The sequence below is a fragment of the Leuciscus leuciscus genome (genome assembly GCF_965113295.1).
Source record: "Leuciscus leuciscus genome assembly, chromosome: 8".
NCBI lineage: Eukaryota > Metazoa > Chordata > Actinopteri > Cypriniformes > Leuciscidae > Leuciscus > Leuciscus leuciscus.
The window spans coordinates 29,715,843-29,738,432 of NC_138732.1; the positions used below are offsets into that span (position 1 = coordinate 29,715,843).

Here is a 22,590-nt window from a genome sequence, read left to right on the forward strand (position 1 = left end):
AAATGTAAATGTCTGCTGTTGTATTTTTATTTCTGATTAAAGGTGATTTTACTGTAGTAGTAATTGTGTAATTAAGGGGCCTAATAATATGGTGGAAACAGTAGTTACCATATTAAAAGTTTGTTGATGAATTTATATAAAAAAAAAAAATTAGTGGAACATCTAGAGTGAAATAAAACACAAAGATAAAACATTTATTTAATAAGTAGCTTTACAGCCTATGCATTTATTAAATTCAGTACAGTCATGAAATATTCTCTTTGCAGAGTAAATGATTGTTTACTCTCAAATGAGATCATTTAGACTTCTACATATCAGAATACTTTAAACAATGTAGAATTATCTGAACATACAGTTAGTCATTTCATACAGCTAAACCAACTTCTTTTCGATGAGAAAGTCTTTGAGGTTTTTCATTTGCCAGATTCCAACAGAGAGGAGGATTGATGTCTGAATAATGGCCCACCACAAAACGTTTCCATTTGTTTCCTCGCTCATTTGGCGAAACTTCTCCTCACGTTCCTGGTTGCAGAAAAATAAACATACATATTGCATATAATCACTGAGAGTAAGTACACCTTGGAAAATGTGGACAGTTGACACTCGGTCTGGTCCTCATTCCGATTCTGGCAAGCAATTAAATCAACAAGCATTTTGTTGTCAGGCCATCCTACTGCCTGTGTTTGCTTACCCTTTGGAAATTTTGCTGCCTGCTAATGTAATGCATCTGGTCAATGAGATGTTGCAGGTTATATTCCATTGCTTTCATAGTGTCCTTTGCCTCAGCAGCATTAGGATCAATTGTGTGCTCGCCCATCTGGACATCTAAATGGACTTTCTGTGCATAAAGAGAAAAGTAAAAGCCCCTAGGAGACATTTTAAGCAGGTCAAACACAACATGTGAGGCCACAGCATCACACAACTCACCAGACGATCACCAGCGAACACGGAGAACCTGGTGGAGTTGGATTGCATGCACACGAAATGTTGACCCGAAGCATGGGATTTAAAGGTGAATTTTCCATATCTCCCAAAGCGTTTTAACAAGACCACCTGCACATGACAGAGAAGAATTGTTCCAGGTGGTAATAGTTAACAGTTTGTGTCATTTTCAGTTATTTCATGAGTACATAAAGAGTTGAATGCCTCATACAGTACCTCATGGTTAGGGTCTCTCACAGTCACTGTCAAACCAAGGTGTTGAGTATTGCCCTTCTTATTTTCATCCCAGTGCTCAAGCAAAAAGACACCTGAAGGGAGAAACCAATAGTCAGTGATACTGTAGTCCTTATTAAAACATTTTTACTGTCCACTAGGACTAATGTAGCTACTTTCTATAGTATTTGTCATACAGGGGGCAATCCATGACCCAAAAAAAGCTAAATTCAAAATTAATTGTTCAAATCTTGATGGAATAAGGAGTTAATATAATGCCACATATTGTATATGTGTCATTATACTAACATCAATAGCAGTATGGGCATGTAGGGCTGGAGCCAAGACGCCTGGCTTAGAGAAGGGCTACTCTCTGAAAAAACAAAGGACTTTTCTGGAAATTAGCATTTGAACTCTCTCTTAAACATTAGCATCCTCATTTGAGATGCAATCAAGTCGATCACACCTCAGTATTGCCTTAATCTGCATCTCCTACCCTTCCCCCATCTCTTTTCTCCACATGCTCCAGATACTCCATTATGTATTTTTCTGAGCTCAGGTGTATCTTTTTATTTCAGAGCATTTGGTGTTTTGTATTGATTATCTTTGAATCGCCTTTATCTTTGAATTATTGATTATCTTTGAATTATCTTTGTGGTTGCCTAGACACGACCACAACGCATCCCTGAAGTGTCAGCAGAGATTGTGCCAACTAGACTCTTCCCTGTGAAGGCCTCATCGACACGACAGCCATCGGCACTGATCCTCAACAAACCTGTCTCCATCCCGGTGTGATGACTCCGACCTTCAACCAGAATGAAGTGGATAATATTCTGAATGTTCTGATCCAATCTTACTTCTGACCTGTAATGCTGCCTGGATCATAATCATACACTGTTCGTTCGTTGGCCAGAGGAGAACTGGCCCTGGTTTTTCCCAAGGTTTTTTTTCTTCATTCTGTGTTTTGGTTCCTTGCCATTGTCGCCTTTTTACTTGACTTGATTTGAATTGAATTGATGTAATTGGCATGATACATTTAACTGACTAAATATTAACTCTAGATTACGTTGCATCCATTGTTACCGCAAATCTGCGTCCATTATTGCACGTATGATAAATTAAAATTACTCCTGAAGTGTAACAAAACCGCATAGACAAGCTTCGTAGCTCACAGAATCTGACAAGTGTGTGTGTCACCACTGATGCTTGGTTAACGGTGCGAACGATTGTTTTCTCCGCGTTTACTTTGTAGATCTGCAGATCTTGCACTCATTCATTTGTGAAATGCAAGTGAGCCTCCAGTGACAAGTTTTTAAATTGATCGGAGCAGAGACTTCAAACAGAAAGCACAAAGCCTTTCTTTAAAGTGAATTTCGTTTTGCATTAATTTGTATTTTAATAGATATAGAAATGTCTACTTTTAAACAAACAATTCAAAACGAAAGAAAACAGACAGCTCTCTGCTTATGAACGTAAATCCGTATGCAATGTGCATTTCTCTCTGGCGCGTTCACTACAGCGAAGATCGCCAGTCGTCAACCTCATCTTTGCAGCCGACTGTGACAAAAAAAACCCCCACTTGTTTATTAATAAACAATTAAATGTGTGTGTGTGTGTGTGTGTGTGTGTGTGTGTGTGTGTGTGTGTGTGTGTGTGTGTGAATGTTGTTGAGGGCACATGAAATTGTTAATCCGGCCCTGGATAGGAGAAAATATCAGGGAAACATATTACTCCAGGCTTTGTTCGATTCCGCCTATAATAAAAATTTTTTTAAAGTAGCGTTGTTTGGCTTCATTATGAAGTTTGTCCGTATAGCCAACTTTTTTTTTGTCCATAACTCTTTCTGGATACCGGCCGGCTACGCTAATATCTTATAGACAGGCTTTTGCGGTGCCTCTAAAATGACCGCCGTTACCCACAATGCACCATTCCATAACATCTACGCCCGAGCTCTATAGGGGGCTAGATAAAAATACTATTGAAATAATCACAAGCATTGGGGTGGCATTATTTTATAATACTAGCCTGACCTCTGGTTATCGTTTGAGCTTTAACTAAGTTGTTACATATATAGGCGATTGTAGGGGGTTAAACAGAAATGTTATTTAAATAATGGCAAGCAGGGGCGGCCTATTAAATAGCATTAGCCATAACCTCTGACTAACGATCGAACTGGCAAGTTTGTTACTGTAGGATCTGCGTAAAAAAGAACGGCCGGAGCGAGACCCTAAGCTACATTGGTAACAGAATGAAAGAGTTATTTAAAAATTGGAATTAAATTACTTTGCCACACTGAAACACTGCGAACACACTGTTATCCTTCACCCGCCCTACTAAAAACCGTCATTGGGCCGATTGGGTGGCAATACTGTTTACAGGCAATACTGTAAAAATGTAAAAATATCACTATAATATTGAGGAATAATAAAGTGCCCCTATTAAGCTATTTTGAAGGTTCTTAACTTTGTTTTGGAAGTCTCCTACAATAGGTTTACATACATCCAAGGTAAAAAAACACATAATATGCATTGCAGCATCAACTCTTTTCTCACAGGGTCTGAAACGATTCAATCAAGAATACGGTCTCTCTAAAACCCTCCTGTCCTGGAGCCTACTCTACTGTATTTGGTCAAATGGCCCAGTGTGTTGTGATTGGTCGTCGATCACTTACAGCATGTGTCGGAAATGAAACGGTCATTATCATATCGGAATTTCAGCTCTGGATCTTCCTCAGCACTTGATACACTGTGAAACCAACTGTAACAATGGTGTCGGTTTTACTGTGCCAATTCGAGCACAGTCTTCTTCCTTTGTAAGTGCATCAAAGTGGATTTGCTTTCACAGTGCAGAAAAGTGTCTTCTCAACATGTCAACTACACAAACCAAACTATTCCAGGCCTCAGATACAACTAGTGTTTGAGGGCTGGTCAAATTAGACGTTGTTCCAGGACAGCCAGTTATGTATTCAAGTACATTCACAAACAGCTGCATTACATGGAAATGAAAATTCATAATAGGGACACTTTTAGGAAATTATTATGCAGGCCTCAATGTTACTGTATGTAGTTGAATGTGACAAAGGTCTGAAGATTTCACAACCATTATATTCGTGTCCCTGTTTAATATCAGATGCCATTGTAAAGCATTTTTATTTAATTATGATAATAAATTTGGGACATTTTTAAATGAAAATAATAATAATAATAATGCTGTGTTTGTATCAGTCTATAAGCCCCTAAATTGTCTCTGGCCTGTGTTCTGTTGTTGTCTAGATAAGAAAAGACCAGATGTAACTTTTTACAGATTAAATACATTTCAGTCAGTTATATGCAGATATTTGCATCCAGAATTTATCTTGATGTTTGCAACATAAACAATAACTTGTCTTAATAACAGGGTATCCATACAGCCTAAATATGCGTACAGAGTAACGCAAAAAAGACTATTAACATGAGGTCAACAATAAATGTTCTACATTTATTAAAAGTATAATTCATTTTAAAACAGAATATAAAATTGTTCCTTAATGTATATATTGAATCTTCACTGACCTGTCACAAGTGTGTCCTCTGGAATCTCCTCAATGAGACACTTTTCCTCCTGTTCCCCTAAATCAAAATACATTGCCGGAGCCAAAATGACAAAACTGGCTAGCAGCAGGCCTGTCAGCCTAACATTCACTGCAGTAAAACCATTCATTTTTAAGGTAGGAAAGCTAGAAGTAACAGTAACAGCTAGCCAAGGAAAATAGTAAAGGTTTATGTGCACAGCAGGTTTAGTGTGTGAAATCTGCAGCTGATGTCTGTAGACTCATGTTTACACAAGGTAAAAGTAATGATAAGACCAGTGAGAAACCTAAATATGTTGATAAATAGTCTATTACCTGCCTTGCTGCATTAAGATTAAAAGTTTAATAGATAGTAATTGTTTGAAGACAGTATTCAAACAATTAAAAGTTTTCAGACACGAAAGTCCACCTAAGACCTACATGTCCAATACTTGGACAATTTATAGTGCTGTAATTTTCATACTTAGAAAAATACATAATTTTTTTCCCCACACAAACATGACAACTTTAGAGGAAATGTGTTTTATTGTATTGTATTTACAATTTATATACAGTTTTGCAATTAATGTACAGATATCATCCATTGATGCAACATATTTTTACGATGATTTTTATCTCAACTATTGAGATTGATAATGTCACTGTTGAGTTTCTTCCACCAGAGAGCATCAGACTCAATGAACAGTGCATGAGGAAGTGTGTGAAAATTCAGTCTATAAACTCCTGCTATTAGGGCAAATATTGTAAAAAGTCTTTTTGCTGGTGACATCTGCAATTCCTCATAACTAACTTGGGATTTGTGGTCTAGTCTGTTTCATTACCATTGTTTAAGCTTGTTAACTCACCCACTACACCATAGTCTCACAGAAAGTCTCAAAACATTTTAAAGCTGTTAACCAGTTTGAACCAGGTCCTCATCATGTCCTCTTTATATTCACACACAGTTGTCAGGGATACAGAGCTTCTTTTCCTCTAGAAGTGGACAGACAGCCCCGTTGTTTGCAGGATGCATGTGAATATAGCGAGTTCTGTGTTTTACCCCTTTCTCACCACACTGACCCTTACAAAGACCCCAAGGTGACCAGACAGACACCTCACAGTCCAGAGGGGTATCTGAAGGGGGAAAAAGAGACATTGATTATAGTACCGTAACTTTAGAAGAACTGGGGGAAAAAGTGTTGTACTTGTTAAAAGAATAGTTTACATAATATTGAAAATGATAGTATAAAAAACTAAGCATGAAGGATGAGATTGTTTGAATTTACATCAATTTGCAAAAAGGTAAAATAGTTACAAACTGCCCTTCGAGTGTGTTGGCTGAGCATAAAAAAGATTTATCTTAGAATAAAAAAAATTAAATATAGATATAATTTCATTTATAAGCAGACATATTATTTATGTAGAAGAGTAAGTAAATGGAAAGTTGCCTAACAACTTAAAATAAATTTTGTGCTAACTTTATGATAACTTTACCCCTGAGTTTTTTTCCAATCTTAACTTAACCTCTGAGGTTTTTTTTCCAGTCTTGATTTAATCTGAGATTTTAATTAATTTTGGAAAACAAAAGAAAATCTTTAAATGTTGTAGAAATAATTGTTTGACTGCACTGAGATCTCCAGATTCAATGATGCTTTCCAGATATCCTGACCTTGTAAAAGGTTGATATGTATTACAGACTGGGACTTTTGTACGAGTAGGAAAACAGAAGGATGGAATAAAAGCACACATTTCACTTCCATGACAAACACTTCCTGAGTGCTGAGTGGCAGAAAACTTTTAAAATGGTTGGCCTCCATTATCTTGTTTGCCGTTTGTTGTGTTGGTTACCATGGGAATGGATAAACCTTTCTACAGCCCATGATTCAATAACCACAAGTTCTCTCTACAGATTTGTAGTGTTTCCTCGAAAATGGAATACATGCATATAAGACTCAAACACAAGTACTGTATATTAACTCTGCTTTTTGCATAAATAAGTCCTGTATGAGAAGACTTTCAGAGCATTAGAACACATTCATTTTATAAACAATTCCCAATGCTTACTTATGAGAGATCCGCCTACTTCATTCCCGCTTGGAATCTGATTGGACTGAGTTGGCTGAATGGGTAAGCTGAAGATCTGGTTGTTCTTGATCTTAGTTAGGGAGACTTTAGCTATTGGGGGAAGATTCTTCAGTCTGGGATAGTAGAAGGAGTTTGCAGGATGGCTTGGAAATGATGAGGTTATCTGTTGATGAGAAAACACATCTGTAACAAGATCCATAACAAGACTTGCATCCCTGCTGAATAAAGGTGGTTATAGGTGGTCACTGGCAGACCAACTTAACCAGCTAAAAGCAGTTAACCTTGCTGCAAAAACATATCTAAAACCAGCCTAAAATGTTTTGCTTGTCTCAGCCTTTCTCCAAGCCTGGTAAGGTTGGTCTGTTGGCTGAGGGATTTTGGAAACTTTTCAGTTGGCCAGGTTGGAAGAGCAGCCTAAACCAAACAAGACCAACAAACCATGCTGGTCTAAGATATTTTTTTTTTAATGGAAAATATAAAAATATTCTAGGGTTATCTTCTTTTAGACATTACCTGAGTGACCTTGTCTTGAGGAATGGTCTCAAAGTTTGGTGAGGAAAAGGTAAAACCACTGTCTGTGCCAGCATCGTAGGGGTAAAGATCTAGGCTTATGTTTCCTTTCCAGTGATCGCCCTCACACAAGTTCAGACTGTCTATTCCAACAAACCAGTCAGGACTTGGCACAATGCGGACAATGAAGGACAGCTGAAAAACAAGAAGACCATTAGTGTTCGGTTGCTCTGTGTTTTTAGCTTGCTCATTAGCCTGTATGAACTGCCACTGGCTTGTTTTCATTTGGAAAGTTTTATTATTTACAATTTTCTCTATAATATTTTATATGGAATGCCTGGGAGGCCAATGAAGTATGTGCATGTAGAGAGCTAATTCCAAAAGAATGCTTTGGACACAGTATGAAAGTGTCCACATCTTCGGACTGAAAACATCTGCGGTTTAAAAACAAAAAACAGCTATAACAACAGCTTAAAACAGCCTAAGGTGGTTTAATGATCCTAAGTGGTCTAACCTGGTTTAGTCTGTCTCCCTGCCTCGTTAAACCAGTGTGTATATGGTTTATCTGGTTGGTACAGTGGTGTTCCAGCTAAACCAGCTGACAGGACCAGCAATACAGCATGGCCAGGCTGGGGGACCAGCGTAGGCTGGTTAAAGCTAGTCAAATGGTGTGGATTTGCATAAAAATACATATTGCAATGCACAGTGTACTTACTAAAGAGTGTCTTGCATAGACCTCAAATTCTGTGGTTGCCTGGCCGGTTCCTCCAACCACACCTGGTGCTGAGAAGAGGCTATAGACGCTCTGGATCCGTTCCCCAGCTGCCTCCACTTCCTTTATCAGGGTCCAAGCCTCTCCTCTCTCAGAGAACTCTCTCACCCCATTACTGGCATACTCGTTCCTTTGCCATATGTGATAGTCTGAGCTGTGAGTTACTCCTAGAATGAAAATAATATTGATACAATTTTTGAGGCAAATTTTAGGGGTAATACATCTTGTGCAATCCAGATTGTTTTTAACATCCCTATTGCGAGTAACCAGTAACATGTTATTTTGATGGTCCCTTTTGAACATTCTATTGACTATAAGTAAATTTGCAATTCATGTCAACTAACTCTCATTAGAGTGTTAGTAGATACTTTCTGTTTAATATCTGCTATTTATTGTGATGCTCCTCCAACAGACATTCTACTGACTATAAGTATCTTTGCAACTACGTCAACTTATTCTAACCCTAATCCTACCAGTCTACTAATACTCTACTAACACTCCAATGAGTTAGTGGATATGTAGGTGCAACGTTATTTATGGTCAACAGAATGTGTTAAAAGGACCATCAAAATAAAGTGAACCGAGTTACCAAATGTTATCTATTTTCTAAATTCTAGAATTGAAAAATGCTATCGTTTTTTGTGATACTGTACATAAATCTATAAGAAACTGATAAATAATTGTAGTATTTAATAATCTAATAATGATCAGTGAGCAGCCATACTTAAAATATGCACCATGGCTAATTTTCAATAGTTACTAAAACCCTGAAATTCTTATTGAGATTCTTTATTGGCATCTGTGGTTCCATGGAACCTTTAACATCCATGGAACCTTTCCATTGCATTAAATCTTTATAGTGGAGGTTCTTTAGATCATTAACATGTTTTTTACACAAAGAAAAAGTCTTAGTTCTTTTAAGAACTGTTCACTGAAAGGTTCTTTGGGGATCTTCAATGAAATCACTGCGAAACCCTTGTTTTTGGAACCTTTATTCTTAAGAATGTATATCACCTTTGTTTTGACTTTTTGGTTAAAGTCATACTTGCTAGGTCAATCCCCCTTTTGGTGGGCCATTGCACTCATTACAACCCAAAAAGGGGGGCAACAAATGTAGAAATTTTGAAAGCAATAATGGTTACTTACTACTTACCCTCTTCTTACATATAAGAGCAGGCCACTCACCAATGATGGGGGACCACTGAGCAGGCGGCCTGTACAGAGGGTAGTGTTTGGGGAAGGCAGTCTGAGTCCACTGGCCGGTAAACGTCAGTCTGTACTTGGCCGTAGATGGTGCCGTGCATTCACGTTCCACGTCGACCGGCATTGCAGGGACTCCACTCAGCAGGGCCAGAGTCACGGTAAGCCACTGCAGCCAGCAGTTCACTTTCAGAGATGTCATGTCCATGCTGGTTCTCTGAAGGAACAATGAACTATTTTATAATGAGAAAGATGTGGATACATACCACAACCAGGTTTGGCCGCTTTGAACCACTCCTTCTATGCTAGTGACAAACAGGGGAATTAAGCAATTTACATAAGCTGCCTCTGTGAGTGATTTGATATAACTGTGTCATACACTGACTAAGAAGGAAGGAATGTAGGTCAGGATAACTGAATTCACTCTGTTTCCAGGCACTGTTACATGGCATGTTCAGAAAAAGCAGGATTGGCAATGAAATTGTATGATTTGTTGAAATTGGTTAAGTTATACTCAATACAATATTGTATAAATATATATTTTTTAAATAAATTATTATTTAATTGTTACAATTTATATTATTATTATTACACATATTATCCAATTTCATGCACCATTTAAACATTACCATATTTAAAATAGAATCCATTAAGTATGTATATAGTAGTGTGTATTTGTCATATAAAATACTACCTTTAAAGTCATATGCTCTGAAAAAGATTTAAATTTATCGTAATTAGGCAGAAGCAATTCAACATCATGCAGCATGAATAAAACATAAGTTAAAGTAAATCACTTACAGGGTTTGCAGAGACAGATGAGTTTCCTGCAGAAGAGTTTAATGGAGGTCACCTGCGCCCAGGCATTCAGAGGAAGACTGCAAGATGACTGTGTGTCTTCCAGCTATTTATGCGTTTCTAGCAGTCCCCACTGTCTAACAATATCAATAACCTCCTGACCCCTCCCAAGCGTAGTGTCGAGCTCTCCACACTCTACATTACATCTCCATCTGGGATTTCCCCTTTGGTCTTGGCAAACGAGTCACTGTTTGAATCAAGATTCACACATTTATTCCTCTCCCAACCAGAGATGCACAGAGAAAGCAGCATTATGAAGCTCCTGAGGGTTTCACAGTCCAAGGAGGAAGTTATGGGGTTATTTGATTGTGAAAAAAGACTTGGCTGGTGGCTCAGCAGCTTGGAGGCACCCGGCAAGCCGAAAGCTAACCGATCCTGCCTGCAGCCAGTAATTGCTTCCACATGCTCACGTTTTGCCCCTCACCCTTCTCTAATTCTCTCCAGTTTCTTGACATTTAATTTGCTGAGAGCTGTTTGGATATGTTTTTTTGCAAACCAGTTCCATTTCTGAGACCTTGCTTTAAGCGTTTTTAATATTCCTCTGTTGTACTGTAAATTGGGCTTTGGCCCAAATGGATTGCGACATCTAATGTGCTTGACATGTGTTTTATGTCTGTCTCAATCTAGGGTCAGTTTCTGTCAACCATCACTCATTGTTTATTTGAGTTGCCTCACATGTCACTCCATTTGGTCACAATGGACTAACTGAAATATTAATAACTAGAAACTACAGAGAGAAACTACATAGAAACTACAGAGAGAGTCAGAAAGTGTGTTAAAATTAGCTTGGATTGAATCCACACAAATGGATTCATTTAACAATAACTTTAAGGAAGTAATAAATACATGATAGTCTCTTTAAAGGCCAAAAAGTAGGTCATCATTTGCAAAAACTTTTAGGTCTTACTCAGTCCTAATGTCTTTACCAAGTGCAATTGTGAGACAGGACAATGAATGCAGAAATATGTGCATAGATAAATTCTACTAATTTATAACTTAAGGTGTTTTATTTTGACGTGAACAAAGATTTAATTTACCAGTTGTAATTCTTTGTGACCAGTATTTAACCTTGGCATTAATCCAGTAATTCTGTTGCAATGCCCCATTCATTCCGACAGCGACACCCAGCGACAAAGCGACATGATCTCACTCATTTTCAGTGGAGAGCTGGCGACTTCCGACGACAAGAGCGACAGAATGTAGGCGTGTCAAGCGACTGGAGTCACACGATAACATTTCAGAAATTTCAGCTTTATGCAAATGAGCAGCGAATTTCACAAGCTAATTTTAGCAGTCAGCAACTGTCCTATAATTTATGATACTTCTCTGTGTACATATGCCTACTTGCCTTGCTGACTCTGACCTGAATGGTTTTGTTTGCCCTTTTGCTGCAGATAAAGAGCTGTGATGGCAAATAACTCTCAATATTTCTCATTCATCTTTAATATTAAGCATTTTATGTACTGATTCCATTTATATTTACTTTTCCTTCCAACATGTTTGTTTGTAGTGGCAAGAACACTGATTTGTTGTCTACAACATGAAGAAACAACCGTGAATGTCATTCACAAACGTTACTAGGCAACCAGTAGTGGTAACGCCCACTAGCGACCTCACTGCCAGCCACTGGCGACATAAAGCGACAAAGTTGCTTGTAGTGTGAAAGTCACATTAGTGTCACTGTTCCAGCCGTGACGTCACAGAAATATAGAAACCGCTTCTAAAATCGAATCTTTTCGTGTCGCCGTCATGGCTGGTTAGTAACTCTACACACAAACATCAAATTATTAGACACATACACGCCCAACCACACATGGATGTGAACAATGTAAAATACTACTCTCTTCTAGCTGTCTTTTGCTTGTTCCGTGTGCAGTGGAGTGTACAGGAGTTTGTCATTGGACTCGTACATTTATGTACACAAATACACTGTATATACAGTATGTGTATTCAGTATATGTTCACTTTAAACAGAAATGCAAGGGAGGGGTAAATATTTTATTCTTAACACACTGTATTTTCAGTGTATTTGACCACTAAGAGATCAACAGTAACAGACAAAATGCATTTGAAGATACTGTAAACTAATAGGATTGTTACTGTAATGTAAAGGAAAAAAGATTTGTTTGCATCCTTTCTCCTGTTTGGGTCTGGCCACAAAACGTCATCAACAAGCAATGTTCTCTCTGGCTAAACAGCGTACCCAGCCCTGGCATGCCCCCTCGTCTATGTCAACACTGGCCTCCTCCAACGCTTGGAGAAGGGTTATGCATTGGTTGGGTTGGCAATCATATTGCCACGCCGAAAAGAACTCTTCTATTGGGTTTAAAAATGGAGAATATGGTGGCAAGTTGAGCATCAAAAGTTGCGGATGGTCATTGAACCAATTGCAGACCAGAGCAGTCCGGTGGAAACTTATGTTGTCCCAGATGACAACAAACTTTGACTGCTCTGGTCCATTCCTCTGATCATTGGGAACGAGGATATTATGCAGGGTATTAAGAAAAGTGATAATTGATAATGTGGGCAGTATTGTAAGGACCAAGAGTGGCATGATGATGAAGGACACCATTGTGACTAATGGGTAATGGTTTCCACCACGCTGTCCAGGGACATTGACAATGGCACGGTGCACTATTAGGTTTCTTGCCCTACGTCTTGTTTTGCATATGTAGGTTAAATCCGACCTCATCAACAAAGATAAAATCATGGTGTTCTCACTCCTTGAAACAGACAAGACAAAACATTGTAAAGTATGAACACACAGTATGAACACACATAGAGCAGTCAATAAGGACAATATAGCTTACTTTTACGTATTGTTGTTTCACTCTGTCAGAATTGTGTTCAAATGGTACTCTGTAGAGCTGCTTCATTCGAATCTGATTGCATTTCAGGAGATTGCTTATTGTAGATAAACTCACCCTATTTATGTTACTGAAGGTTGTGTTGTCAGTGATGATGTGTTGTTGCAGTTGTCGTAAAGTATGCTGTCCTGCCCTGCCCTGCTGTCTTCTTCGTCTGATGCAGGGTTGTCTAGCAATTCTGCAAAAACATGAAGTGAATGGTTAAGATGCAAGGTTCCTTTCAGTATGCAATGCAAAGTTTCTGTAGTGCAGGTTTTAGTGTAGGTTAACTGTTTTCATTTCGAAATGTCCGGATGACACTGGCTACCGTGTAGCGGCTTACTGTAAGTTAGGCTGGACCCTCTGCCCAACCACCACATGGTCAACCAAAGTGGCCCGGATTTAGTCGCCCGCATAGCCATGTGGTGACTCTGTACAGATAAAACGACAACGTTTTATCTGTACAGAGGTAAAGGGAAGGGAAGGAGGAATACTAGGACCATTGTGGTTCACTCTGTACATGCTACCCTTGGGAGATATCATTAGGAAGCATGGCATTAATTTTCACTGTTATGCTGATGATACTCAGCTCTACATTTCTTCACGCCCTGATGAAACTTACCAATTCACAAAATTAACAGAATGCATAGCTGATATAAAAAACTGGATGACTAGTAATTTCCTACTACTTAACTCTGAAAAAACAGAGATTCTCAATACTGGACAAAGCACGTCCTCACGTAATAACCTAGAATATTGTCTAACACTTGATGGCTGCTCTGTCAAACCTTCGTCGTCGGTTAGGAACCTGGGTGTGCTCTTTGATACCAATCTTTCATTTGAAAGTCACGTTTCTAGTATCTGTAATACCACATTCTTCCATCTTGAAAATGGATCTAAATTACGTCATATGCTCTCAGTGACAAATACGGAACAATTAGTTAATGCGTTCATGACATCAAGGCTAGATTATTGTAATGCTCTTAAGAGTGGTTGCCCTGCACGCTTAATAAATAAACTACAGCTGGTCCAAAACGCAGCAGCTAGAGTTCTTACTAGAACCAGGAAGTATGACCATATTAGCCCGGTTCTATCTACACTGCATTGGCTCCCTATTTAAACATTGTATAAATGTTTAAATATTGCTGATTACTTACAAAGCACTAAATGGTTTAGCTCCCCAGTACTTGAGCGAGCTTTTAACGCAATATAGTCCTTCACTTCTATTGCAATCTCAAAATTCCGGCCAGTTGATAATACCTAGAATATCAAAATCGACTGCTGGCGGTAGATCCTTTTCCTATTTAGCACCAAAACTCTGGAACAGTCTTCCTAACATTGTCCGGGAAGTGGACACACTCTGTCAGTTCAAATCTAGACTAAAAACACATCTCTTTGACCTAGCATACACATAACACATTATAAACTTCTATAATTCAATGATAGGATGCATAGATTAGGTCAGCCGGAACCGGGAACACTCCCCATAAATCCTGATGTACTCGTTACATAATCAGAAGAATAGAGTCTACGCTAATAATAGTCTCTCTGTTTATCCCGAGGTTTACTGCAGGCTGTATCCAGATCTGATGAAGGACCTGCGCCTGGACACGATGACAACGCAGTCCTGAAGTGTCAACTAGTTTCTCCCCTGTGAAGGCCCCCTCCTCCTTCCCTTTACCTCTGTACAGATAAAACATTCTCAAAATAGTTCCGGTTCACATGGCTACTCGGAAGCGATAAATAATTTGAAACCGGGCTGGAGCACGTTAAGGGTTTTCTGTTAGAATGGTGTCGTGTAAGGGTGTACTCACACTAGGCACGGTTGCCATGAACCGGGCCCGAGTACGATTGTCCCCCCTCCCCACTCCCCCTCTGGCCTGCACTCACATAGGGTTTCAGCATTCGTGCCGGAGCACGCTTACGTCATTATGGTGCGACGGTTTCGGGATAAACAGGAAGAGCGGCGCTCTCACTGAACACAATGGAGTCCATCGCTCTGTTTACTTTGTGGATAATTTTGAGTAATTTGGTCCACGGTGGTCCACAGCCCTCTCACAGCCTGTTGTTAAACAGATCTATCGCCTTTGTGGCACGAAAATTTTCACGTAATCGTGCTGCTCGTATGAGGAGGTTTGCAAGGTACCAGCTGAAGTGCAGCAAGGACGCGTCCTGTTCCGTGCTCCAGCACGGTTAGCGCTCACACTGCATGCGAACCGCGCCCGAGTCCAACTGAACCGTGCTCTGGCCCACCTCTTCCAAGCGGGCCAGGGCCGGCTAATCGAGCCGCGCCCGGACACGGTTCGGAGCACTCACACTAGTCAAACGAACCGCGCTTTGGTGGTCAAACGCACTCGGGCACGGTTCAAACTGGCTAGTGTGGGTACACCCTAAGTTAATAACTAATGATCTTTGCAACGGAAGTGAATCGATCAAAACTAACTTTAGCTGGACAATAACTTTATTCTAGAGCTGCTGTAGACCCAAAACAATCTCTGTTACTTTAATTTCCTATTATCACTGTAAAGCTGCTTTGAAACAGTCAATATTGTTAAAAGCGCTACAGTATATAAATGAAGGTGACATTACTTGACCCTTCCAGAGTCTCATCCCACCAACACCACCCTTCCAGAGTCTCATCCCACTGAGACCACCTTTCCAGAGCCTCGTCCTAAGATGGCCGCCGCCATTCCAGAGTCTCATCCCAAGATGGTCGCCGCCATTCCAGAGCCTTGTCCCAAGATGGCCGCCGCCGTTCCAGAGCCTTCTGCCAAGATGGCCGCCACTGCGACTGAGCCCTCGTCCAAGATGGCTGCCGCCGTGCCTCAGTCCTTGTCCAAGATGGCCGCCGCCACCCCTGAAACTCAAGTCTCCGTCCTCATCCCAAGTCCTGAAGTGACTCCAGTCTCCGCCCTCTTCCAGAGCCCAGTAGTGACTCAAGTCTCCGCCCTCTTCCAAGGTCCTGGGGGGGGGTTCCAGTCTCTGTCTTCCTCCAGAGTCCAGAGTCCATCGAGCTCCCCAAGAATTTTTATTTCTCATTATTAATCCTCATATACCCTCAATGTCGGCTCTGTCCTGGTCCCCTGAGCTGCCAGCTCCGCCCTGGTCCCCTGAGCTGCCATCTCCTCCCAGGCTGCCTGAAGGGCCGTCTCCGCCCTGCTAGTGAACACCACCTGTTTTCTAAATGAAACACAAGAGCTGTTAGTTTTGAGTGATGTGTCTAATGTAGAGAACTATGTTTAGAGTTTTGCAAAAAGTGTAAAGCGCAAAATGTGTCAATAAGTGGGCCTCAAGTTCAACTTTTAGTGTGTAAGGAATTTGGAAAAAAAACTGTAATATTGGATAATGGAGAAAAACAAACTTTGGGAGAAACCAGTCAACACTAAAGGGCCAGTTCTAGCAATACAGTCAAAATAAAACGTCAGTAATTAAGTAGATATGTTGCATTGATTGAACTGCACAATTAAGTTGTGGGAGTCTTTGAGAGCCATCCAGGGTTAAAAAATAGAGTGCAGGTAGATGCAAACATACATTCGTCTTATCCAAAAATTAACTGAAATTCAGTTAATTAATTACATTACTAAATTAACCTTTTTTCTTGAAATGCACTTCTTAAATATGCATCTTTTACTAAAAGTATTTTAAGGACTACTACCAATGCTAACATTTCATATTAGTGCTTAATTTTCTTAAGCCTCTTTTTTTTTTAAATAGTAAATAGTCGGTAAATTTGACATTCTGGCCGTTTTGGGACCTATTATGTTTGAAACAAATATGTAACCAATAAAGAATGTTCAGATCTTGGCAAGAATGGTTATGAAACCATGCACCAGTTCCAGAAATGGTGCCTTTAACTAGGTCATATTATTTTTCTTGGAAACAGTACCTGACAAAACTGAAAATGTGTTTACAAAGGAACCAATGCAAGTCTTTTACTGAAGCCTGAACATAGTAATTAGTGACATACATTAGATGTTGGTCCTCCATCACTGTATATAATTTATATAATAATCCATGTCTATAAGTATTAATGTGTATTGTATACTCATGTTTATGACAGATCTCCCACAACATGATTTATAATTATAATTTAGTGTCACCACACTTAAAAAAAAAATGTCAGTACACTGTACATTTAGGGCCTCTCAGGTCTTTCTGATGCATGCTGTCTCTTATAAAAACAATAGGTCTGCTGTTGATTCATAAAGTGAAACTTTCCTGTTATTCCCATTCACAATTCCCAGTGTGACCATCTACTCTCAGGCCGGAGGTATAAAGAGCATGATTTACAGAGCCCTTCCTAAAGACAGATTCATTTTCCAGCTTGGTGGCATTTCGCAGAGAACTTGAACCTCTGCGTTCAATGTAGGTGATTTAGTCTTTGGCATGACTTATTTGATTTGAAATGGTGAAAAATCCATTTTCTGGATTATGCAGTTGTGGCACAATATGAACAATGTCAACTAGTAAAATATAATTATTTTGTAAGTCGGTTAGAATAATGCTATATACTCACTAGCCACTTTATTAGGTACACTTTTTCAACTGCTCGTTAATGCAAATACTTAATCAGCCAATCACATGGCATCATCTCAATACATGTAGGCATGTAGACATGGTCAAGATGATCTGCTGAAGTTCAAACTGAGCATGAGAATGGGGAAGAAAGGGGATTTCAGTGACTTTGAACATGGCATGGTTTTTGGTGCCAGACAAGCTGGTCTGAGTTATTCAGAAACTGCTGATCTACTGAGATTTTCACACACAACCATCTCCAGGGTTTACAGAGAATGGTACAAAAAAAAGAACAAATATCCAATGAGAGGCACTGGGGGTGAAAAATGCCTTGTTGATGCCAAGGGTCAGGGGAGAATGGCCAGACTGGTTAGAGCTGATATAAGAGCAACAGTATAACTCAAATAACCACTCATTATGATGTTTCATTAACAAAGTTCGGGAGGAACACGTTCAAATGATCTATCCAATCAGCATGAGAGATAATAAAAACGGCATCTCAGTGTAGACGGAAGGCCAAAACGGAGAGAAAATTATGCGTTTTCAAATCGAGGCCTTTGTGTCGATGTAATGAAATAGGGTTCACACTTCGGAGCGCCAAACACTTTTGATACTTCAGAAAAGACCAATGAGAATTGGCAAGTGAAATTGGAGGAGGGGGTGTATCCACTCATTCAAGTTTGTGTTGAGGGGGCGAAAAACAGTGTACCGGCCATTTCAATGTTGTGGCACAATGTTTCATTCCCTCTATTAAAGGTTGGGTAGGTAGGAATTGTCTAAAAAACGTATTTTCCAAATTTGTTTAAACTTTATTTATATATACATAATTAAAATTTACGAACTCTGAAAAAGAAAGTATAAAAAACGAGTGTCTGTAGACCTCTCACGACTGTTTTAAAGACAGCTCATTATTTCCATTCACTCCACCCCCTCCCTTCTGGGCTCCTTCCAAAGCCACGCCCCCAAAACACATGAACGCGCGACTCCGACCGCTGAGCTGGAAGACGCATTATATAACTGATGACGGCGGATAAACAGTTATCGCACATTCACTGGTAGGGACGAAACATCAACAATATGCTTTACATTGACTATGGCCTGCCCATACTTTGACTACAAACTTGGTCCTCAAATCATTACGTATTTTGCAATACATGTAATGTAACTTCATAACGTTGCACTCTTTCTATAAGTTATAAATAGCTAGCAAGATAATAATGGTAACGTTACAGTATGTAAGTAATTATTCTAGCCATGTGTAATGCTAAATAAGGTTTGCTAGTACATTATTTCAGCAACATGACAAGCCAGTGAATTAGCAGGTTTCAATTGTTGCTTTGCACAGTGCGTGACATTTTATCTGTATGCTATGTTATGCGGCTAGAGGTTTGACACTGAGTCAATGGGCTCCGACGGGCTTGTTTATCGTCATCGGTCTTTTTCCGTTTACCTGTCTTTGTTGCATGAGCTGGTGCCACTCGAGAAATTGGCAGTTTTGGTTGTTTGTCCGCCATTAGCACAGCTGCGCGGCACACCGGCTATCTTGATTTTGAACGACGGTACGCGCTGTGCGAGAGAGGGGGGTGATCAGTGCGTACACAAGCATGATTGACACTGCTAAGACACTCCTCCTGGCTCTGATTGGTTGTTTCTTACCGGGAGCGGTGTATTTCTGCAAATGGCAATAGGACCACTGGGAGGAGCCAGAGGAGCTTGATTTTTTCACAGATTATCTGTCTCATATTCTACTGTCAGGACATAATGACAGTTTTAACAAATATGTAAAAAATATATTTTTACAGAAGTTACCAACTGCAGCTTTAAGGAATGGAGGTTACAACTTTAACCAAGATGTTCGCAAGGTGTCGCTGCAGCAGACTGCTGTGTGAGGCTAGCAGGTACACTTAGGCCACGCCATAACCTTCCCAACCCCAGTCAGTTGCCATAATCTTTCGTACAACAAAGGTGGTAAGGACCACTCTTACAATGGTAACGTACGCATCAAAATTGTGTATTTAAGGTATTTTGCCGCAAACCAATCTCGTTGTTGAATGCACATTAGAATGCACTTCTGAGTCAGCATTTTTGAACGGGAGCTTGTGCAGGGCCCGGTTCAACGCTCGCAGATCTAAGATTGTTTGCAATCCTCCACTTTTCTTGGGTGGAAGTAAGGTCTGTAAAACCTTTTTTTCATCTCTGCAGGAGGAACAGGCTCTAAATGTGGCAAATGATGGAGGTACTGCCAAAACACCTCATTCATGAATCACTGGAATACGGAAGGAGTTTTGTCTCTTTTTGGGAGTAGATGTGGATATCATCAATGTACACACACACGAAATGATGGAGGTACTGCCTGAAAACCTCATTCATGAATCACTGGAATACAAAAGGAGTTTTGGCCAAGCCATACAACATGACCCAAGATTCATAGTGGCCCATGGGTGTGATGAAGGCGGATCTCAATGTGAGGGCTCTCATTGGAAGTAGCATGGTGTTGGACAACTACGGGATCACCTCGGGAGGATGTGGACAGCTCAGAATGTGGAGGCATCATTGGAAAAAGGATTCTCCCCATGACAACACCTCCTCAGTGGTCCATGAGAGCCGCGGTTAGTGTTGTTGAAGCAAAGGACACCCCAGGATGATGCCTGTGGTGGATTGCAGGGCAGGATGCTCATGGAGGCAAGACTTCAACTGACCATAATGGAGACCCTGATGGAGAGCTGGATGAAAAGCTTGAAGCTCATGGTGTCCTTGTAGGCCGAGAGATGCAGTCGAATGGATGGTTCCAGGCTGTCAGTAGACTGTGAAGAGGACCGGCTTGTTCCACCCACTGTTAGCCTCCAGGGTTCTGAATTGCAAGGCATAATAATCTGTGATGGCTCATTCTTTCTGGAGTAGGCGGTAATGTTGTTTATAGATGGATTGGGAGTCCAAAAACCTTGTGAAGTGAGTGAGGAAAGCATGTAATAATACTGGATAATTGGGCTAGCCTGAGATGGTTTGAGCCCACTGCTCTAAATGCAGCTCTAAATATGCACTGTGCTATTAAATGAAAGATAAAACATGAATAAACAATAGAATAATAGAAATAGAATAGAATAAACAGTGAAAATAACAAGCTCAAACAATACATTTTAGCAGGCATAAGCATTTTAAGCATAAAAATAACTGAAGGAAATATATATTTTCTGAACAAATTAAGCTAACTAATCTTTTGTTATATCTATATTTTGTTATATTCTTTTGGTTGATCTAACCCAGCGGTTTTCAATAGGTGAGGCGCGCCTCCCCTGGGGGGCGCCAAAGAGCCACAGGGGAGGCGCGACACGCAAAGAAAAAAATAACTGTATGCAGCTCTATTGATATCGGTAATTGTGTGTGCGAGTATTAGCTTTAAAATGCGTCGTTCTCTTGTCCCAAGTCAACAGAAGTCAGCATTAAGGGAGGATACGGAGCCCGGGAAGTCACCTGTGTGAGTAAAAAAAAAACAATCCGTGGCGACGGTTTTGCAATCAGCCCACTCAGTTTATAAACAGTACTCACGAATTCTCAAACTGTTCCCTCGGTTTAACAAATCGTGCCCACGGATTAATAAACCGTATCCACGAGTTTCTAATCCGCGCTCTCAGACTTGTAAACCGTGCCTTCAGTTTTTGCAATCTGTACCCAAAATTCATAAACCGTGCCCACGCTTTCGCAATCCGTTCCCACGGGTTTGTAAACTGTGGCTCGCCCTCATTTTAGAAGAACACCAGGAGGTAGCCTACGTTGTTAACGAATCTTATTGTATATTGTTTTATTGTGTATTAAGTGGAATACATAAAATTGTCAAATCTCGATTGTAGCGGGTATGGGGTGGAATATATACGATTTAATATGATTACATTTTTTTATAATAAATATAATTGCGTGACGAGTTCATAATGCGGTGAATTCCCGCTCCCATTTACTTCACAATCTCATTATATAGAGACGTGCGTCACGATCTGTGTACTGCCGCGTCTCGCGCTCGCCATGCCACCAGATTCAGTATGCAGTGCACCTTATGAACCAGGGCGTTAACTTGAACTGCATTTCTGTCAGTGCGTGACTACAGCTCGTTAACACAATAAACAACGGTTTTTTTTTTATTGATCCATTTCATACAATCCGTCTTCATTTGGCAAGTGCACTTGCGCAAAAACAATGTTGTGTGTGGATGCTGCTGATAAAACTACAAAGAGACATGCATTTGTGTGTGTGTGTGTGTGTGTTTGTTTGTTTCTTTTGTAAAAGTTTCCCGGATATAACTTCCCTATTTATTGCACAAGTTTCCTTACAAATTATATTATCAGCATTACAATGTGAGTAAATGTAGCTGTGTAAAATGTAAGGGATGACGCCACCCTTCTAGACAATGTGCATTTTACGTTTAAATTGTAACATATTTAATAGCATGGAATTACAGTGTAATTAGTGTTAGCTCACTATTTTAGCCTTTTTCAGTGCATTAGGTGAGGTAAACTGATAATATTAGTGATTCTCATTTATCAAAACACTAAAATTGGTACTGGTTTGGAGAGAAATTGGGTATTTTTTAATCTCTCTATTTAACCCATCTCATGGTGTGTGATGCTGAACTATCATATGAGTTTCTAAAGGTTTTTGAATTCTTTGCACAGTTATGAATATTGATATTTTATGTTCAACAATAGCATGCTCAGGCTCAGTGGCCTTACACCTAATTTTAAATGCTTTTTTTATTTTCAAATAATATGATTTAAATGGTGATGAGTGTACTGATTTGATGCATTCTAAAAAGATGGATGATAGATATTCTTCAATCTTTCTGACAAAGAACAAGATATAATGTGAATTACAGTATGTGCAATTTTTTTTTTTTTTATTCATTGTAGTGCACAGTGTTTATTATAAGGGGGTAGAATCCGCAGATCAGTACTCACTACTCACTACTCATGAGTACTTTTAAATAAGCTACTTTTTTACTCTTACTCAAGTAGTTTTTTGGACATGTACTTTTTACTCTACTCACACTACATTTTTTGGAATGTAATGGTACTTTTACTTGAGTATGTTTTTTCAGTACTCTTCCCACCACT

General features: G+C 39.7%; 2 protein-coding genes across 2 annotated transcripts; both read right to left on the reverse strand.

The window, feature by feature from the left end:
- Window positions 1–259: 259 nt before the first annotated feature.
- On the reverse strand, window positions 260–4,875 carry LOC309504867 (transmembrane emp24 domain-containing protein 11). The gene is made up of 5 exons (XM_082178146.1): window positions 4,707–4,875; window positions 1,159–1,250; window positions 928–1,053; window positions 692–838; window positions 260–522 (listed from the first exon to the last, which is right to left on the reverse strand). The coding sequence occupies exons 1-5, from the start codon at window positions 4,852–4,854 to the stop codon at window positions 373–375; spliced, it is 663 nt and encodes a 220-aa protein (XP_082034272.1). The 5' UTR covers window positions 4,855–4,875; the 3' UTR covers window positions 260–372.
- A 360-nt stretch (window positions 4,876–5,235) lies between these two features.
- Window positions 5,236–10,400, reverse strand: spon2b (spondin 2b, extracellular matrix protein). Its single transcript, XM_082178184.1, has 6 exons — window positions 10,071–10,400; window positions 9,255–9,486; window positions 8,013–8,236; window positions 7,301–7,492; window positions 6,767–6,950; window positions 5,236–5,836 (listed from the first exon to the last, which is right to left on the reverse strand). The coding sequence occupies exons 2-6, from the start codon at window positions 9,475–9,477 to the stop codon at window positions 5,658–5,660; spliced, it is 1,002 nt and encodes a 333-aa protein (XP_082034310.1). The 5' UTR covers window positions 9,478–9,486; window positions 10,071–10,400; the 3' UTR covers window positions 5,236–5,657.
- Window positions 10,401–22,590: the final 12,190 nt, after the last annotated feature.

What these genes read in the sequence shown, in the direction of transcription:
- LOC309504867 (XM_082178146.1), bottom strand. Translation starts at nt 4,854, where the DNA reads ATGAATGGTTTTACTGCAGTGAATGTTAGGCTGACAGGCCTGCTGCTA. An exon ending in TGTTCGCTGGTGATCGTCTG is followed by an intron (nt 839 to 927) that starts GTGAGTTGTGTG and finishes CTTTATGCACAG; the next exon opens with AAAGTCCATTTAGATGTCCA. An exon ending in GGCAGCAAAATTTCCAAAGG is followed by an intron (nt 523 to 691) that starts GTAAGCAAACAC and finishes TTCTGCAACCAG; the next exon opens with GAACGTGAGGAGAAGTTTCG.
- spon2b (XM_082178184.1), bottom strand. Translation starts at nt 9,477, where the DNA reads ATGGACATGACATCTCTGAAAGTGAACTGCTGGCTGCAGTGGCTTACC. An exon ending in TCTATGCAAGACACTCTTTA is followed by an intron (nt 7,493 to 8,012) that starts GTAAGTACACTG and finishes CTTGTTTTTCAG; the next exon opens with CTGTCCTTCATTGTCCGCAT. An exon ending in CTCAAGACAAGGTCACTCAG is followed by an intron (nt 6,951 to 7,300) that starts GTAATGTCTAAA and finishes TCTCATCAACAG; the next exon opens with ATAACCTCATCATTTCCAAG.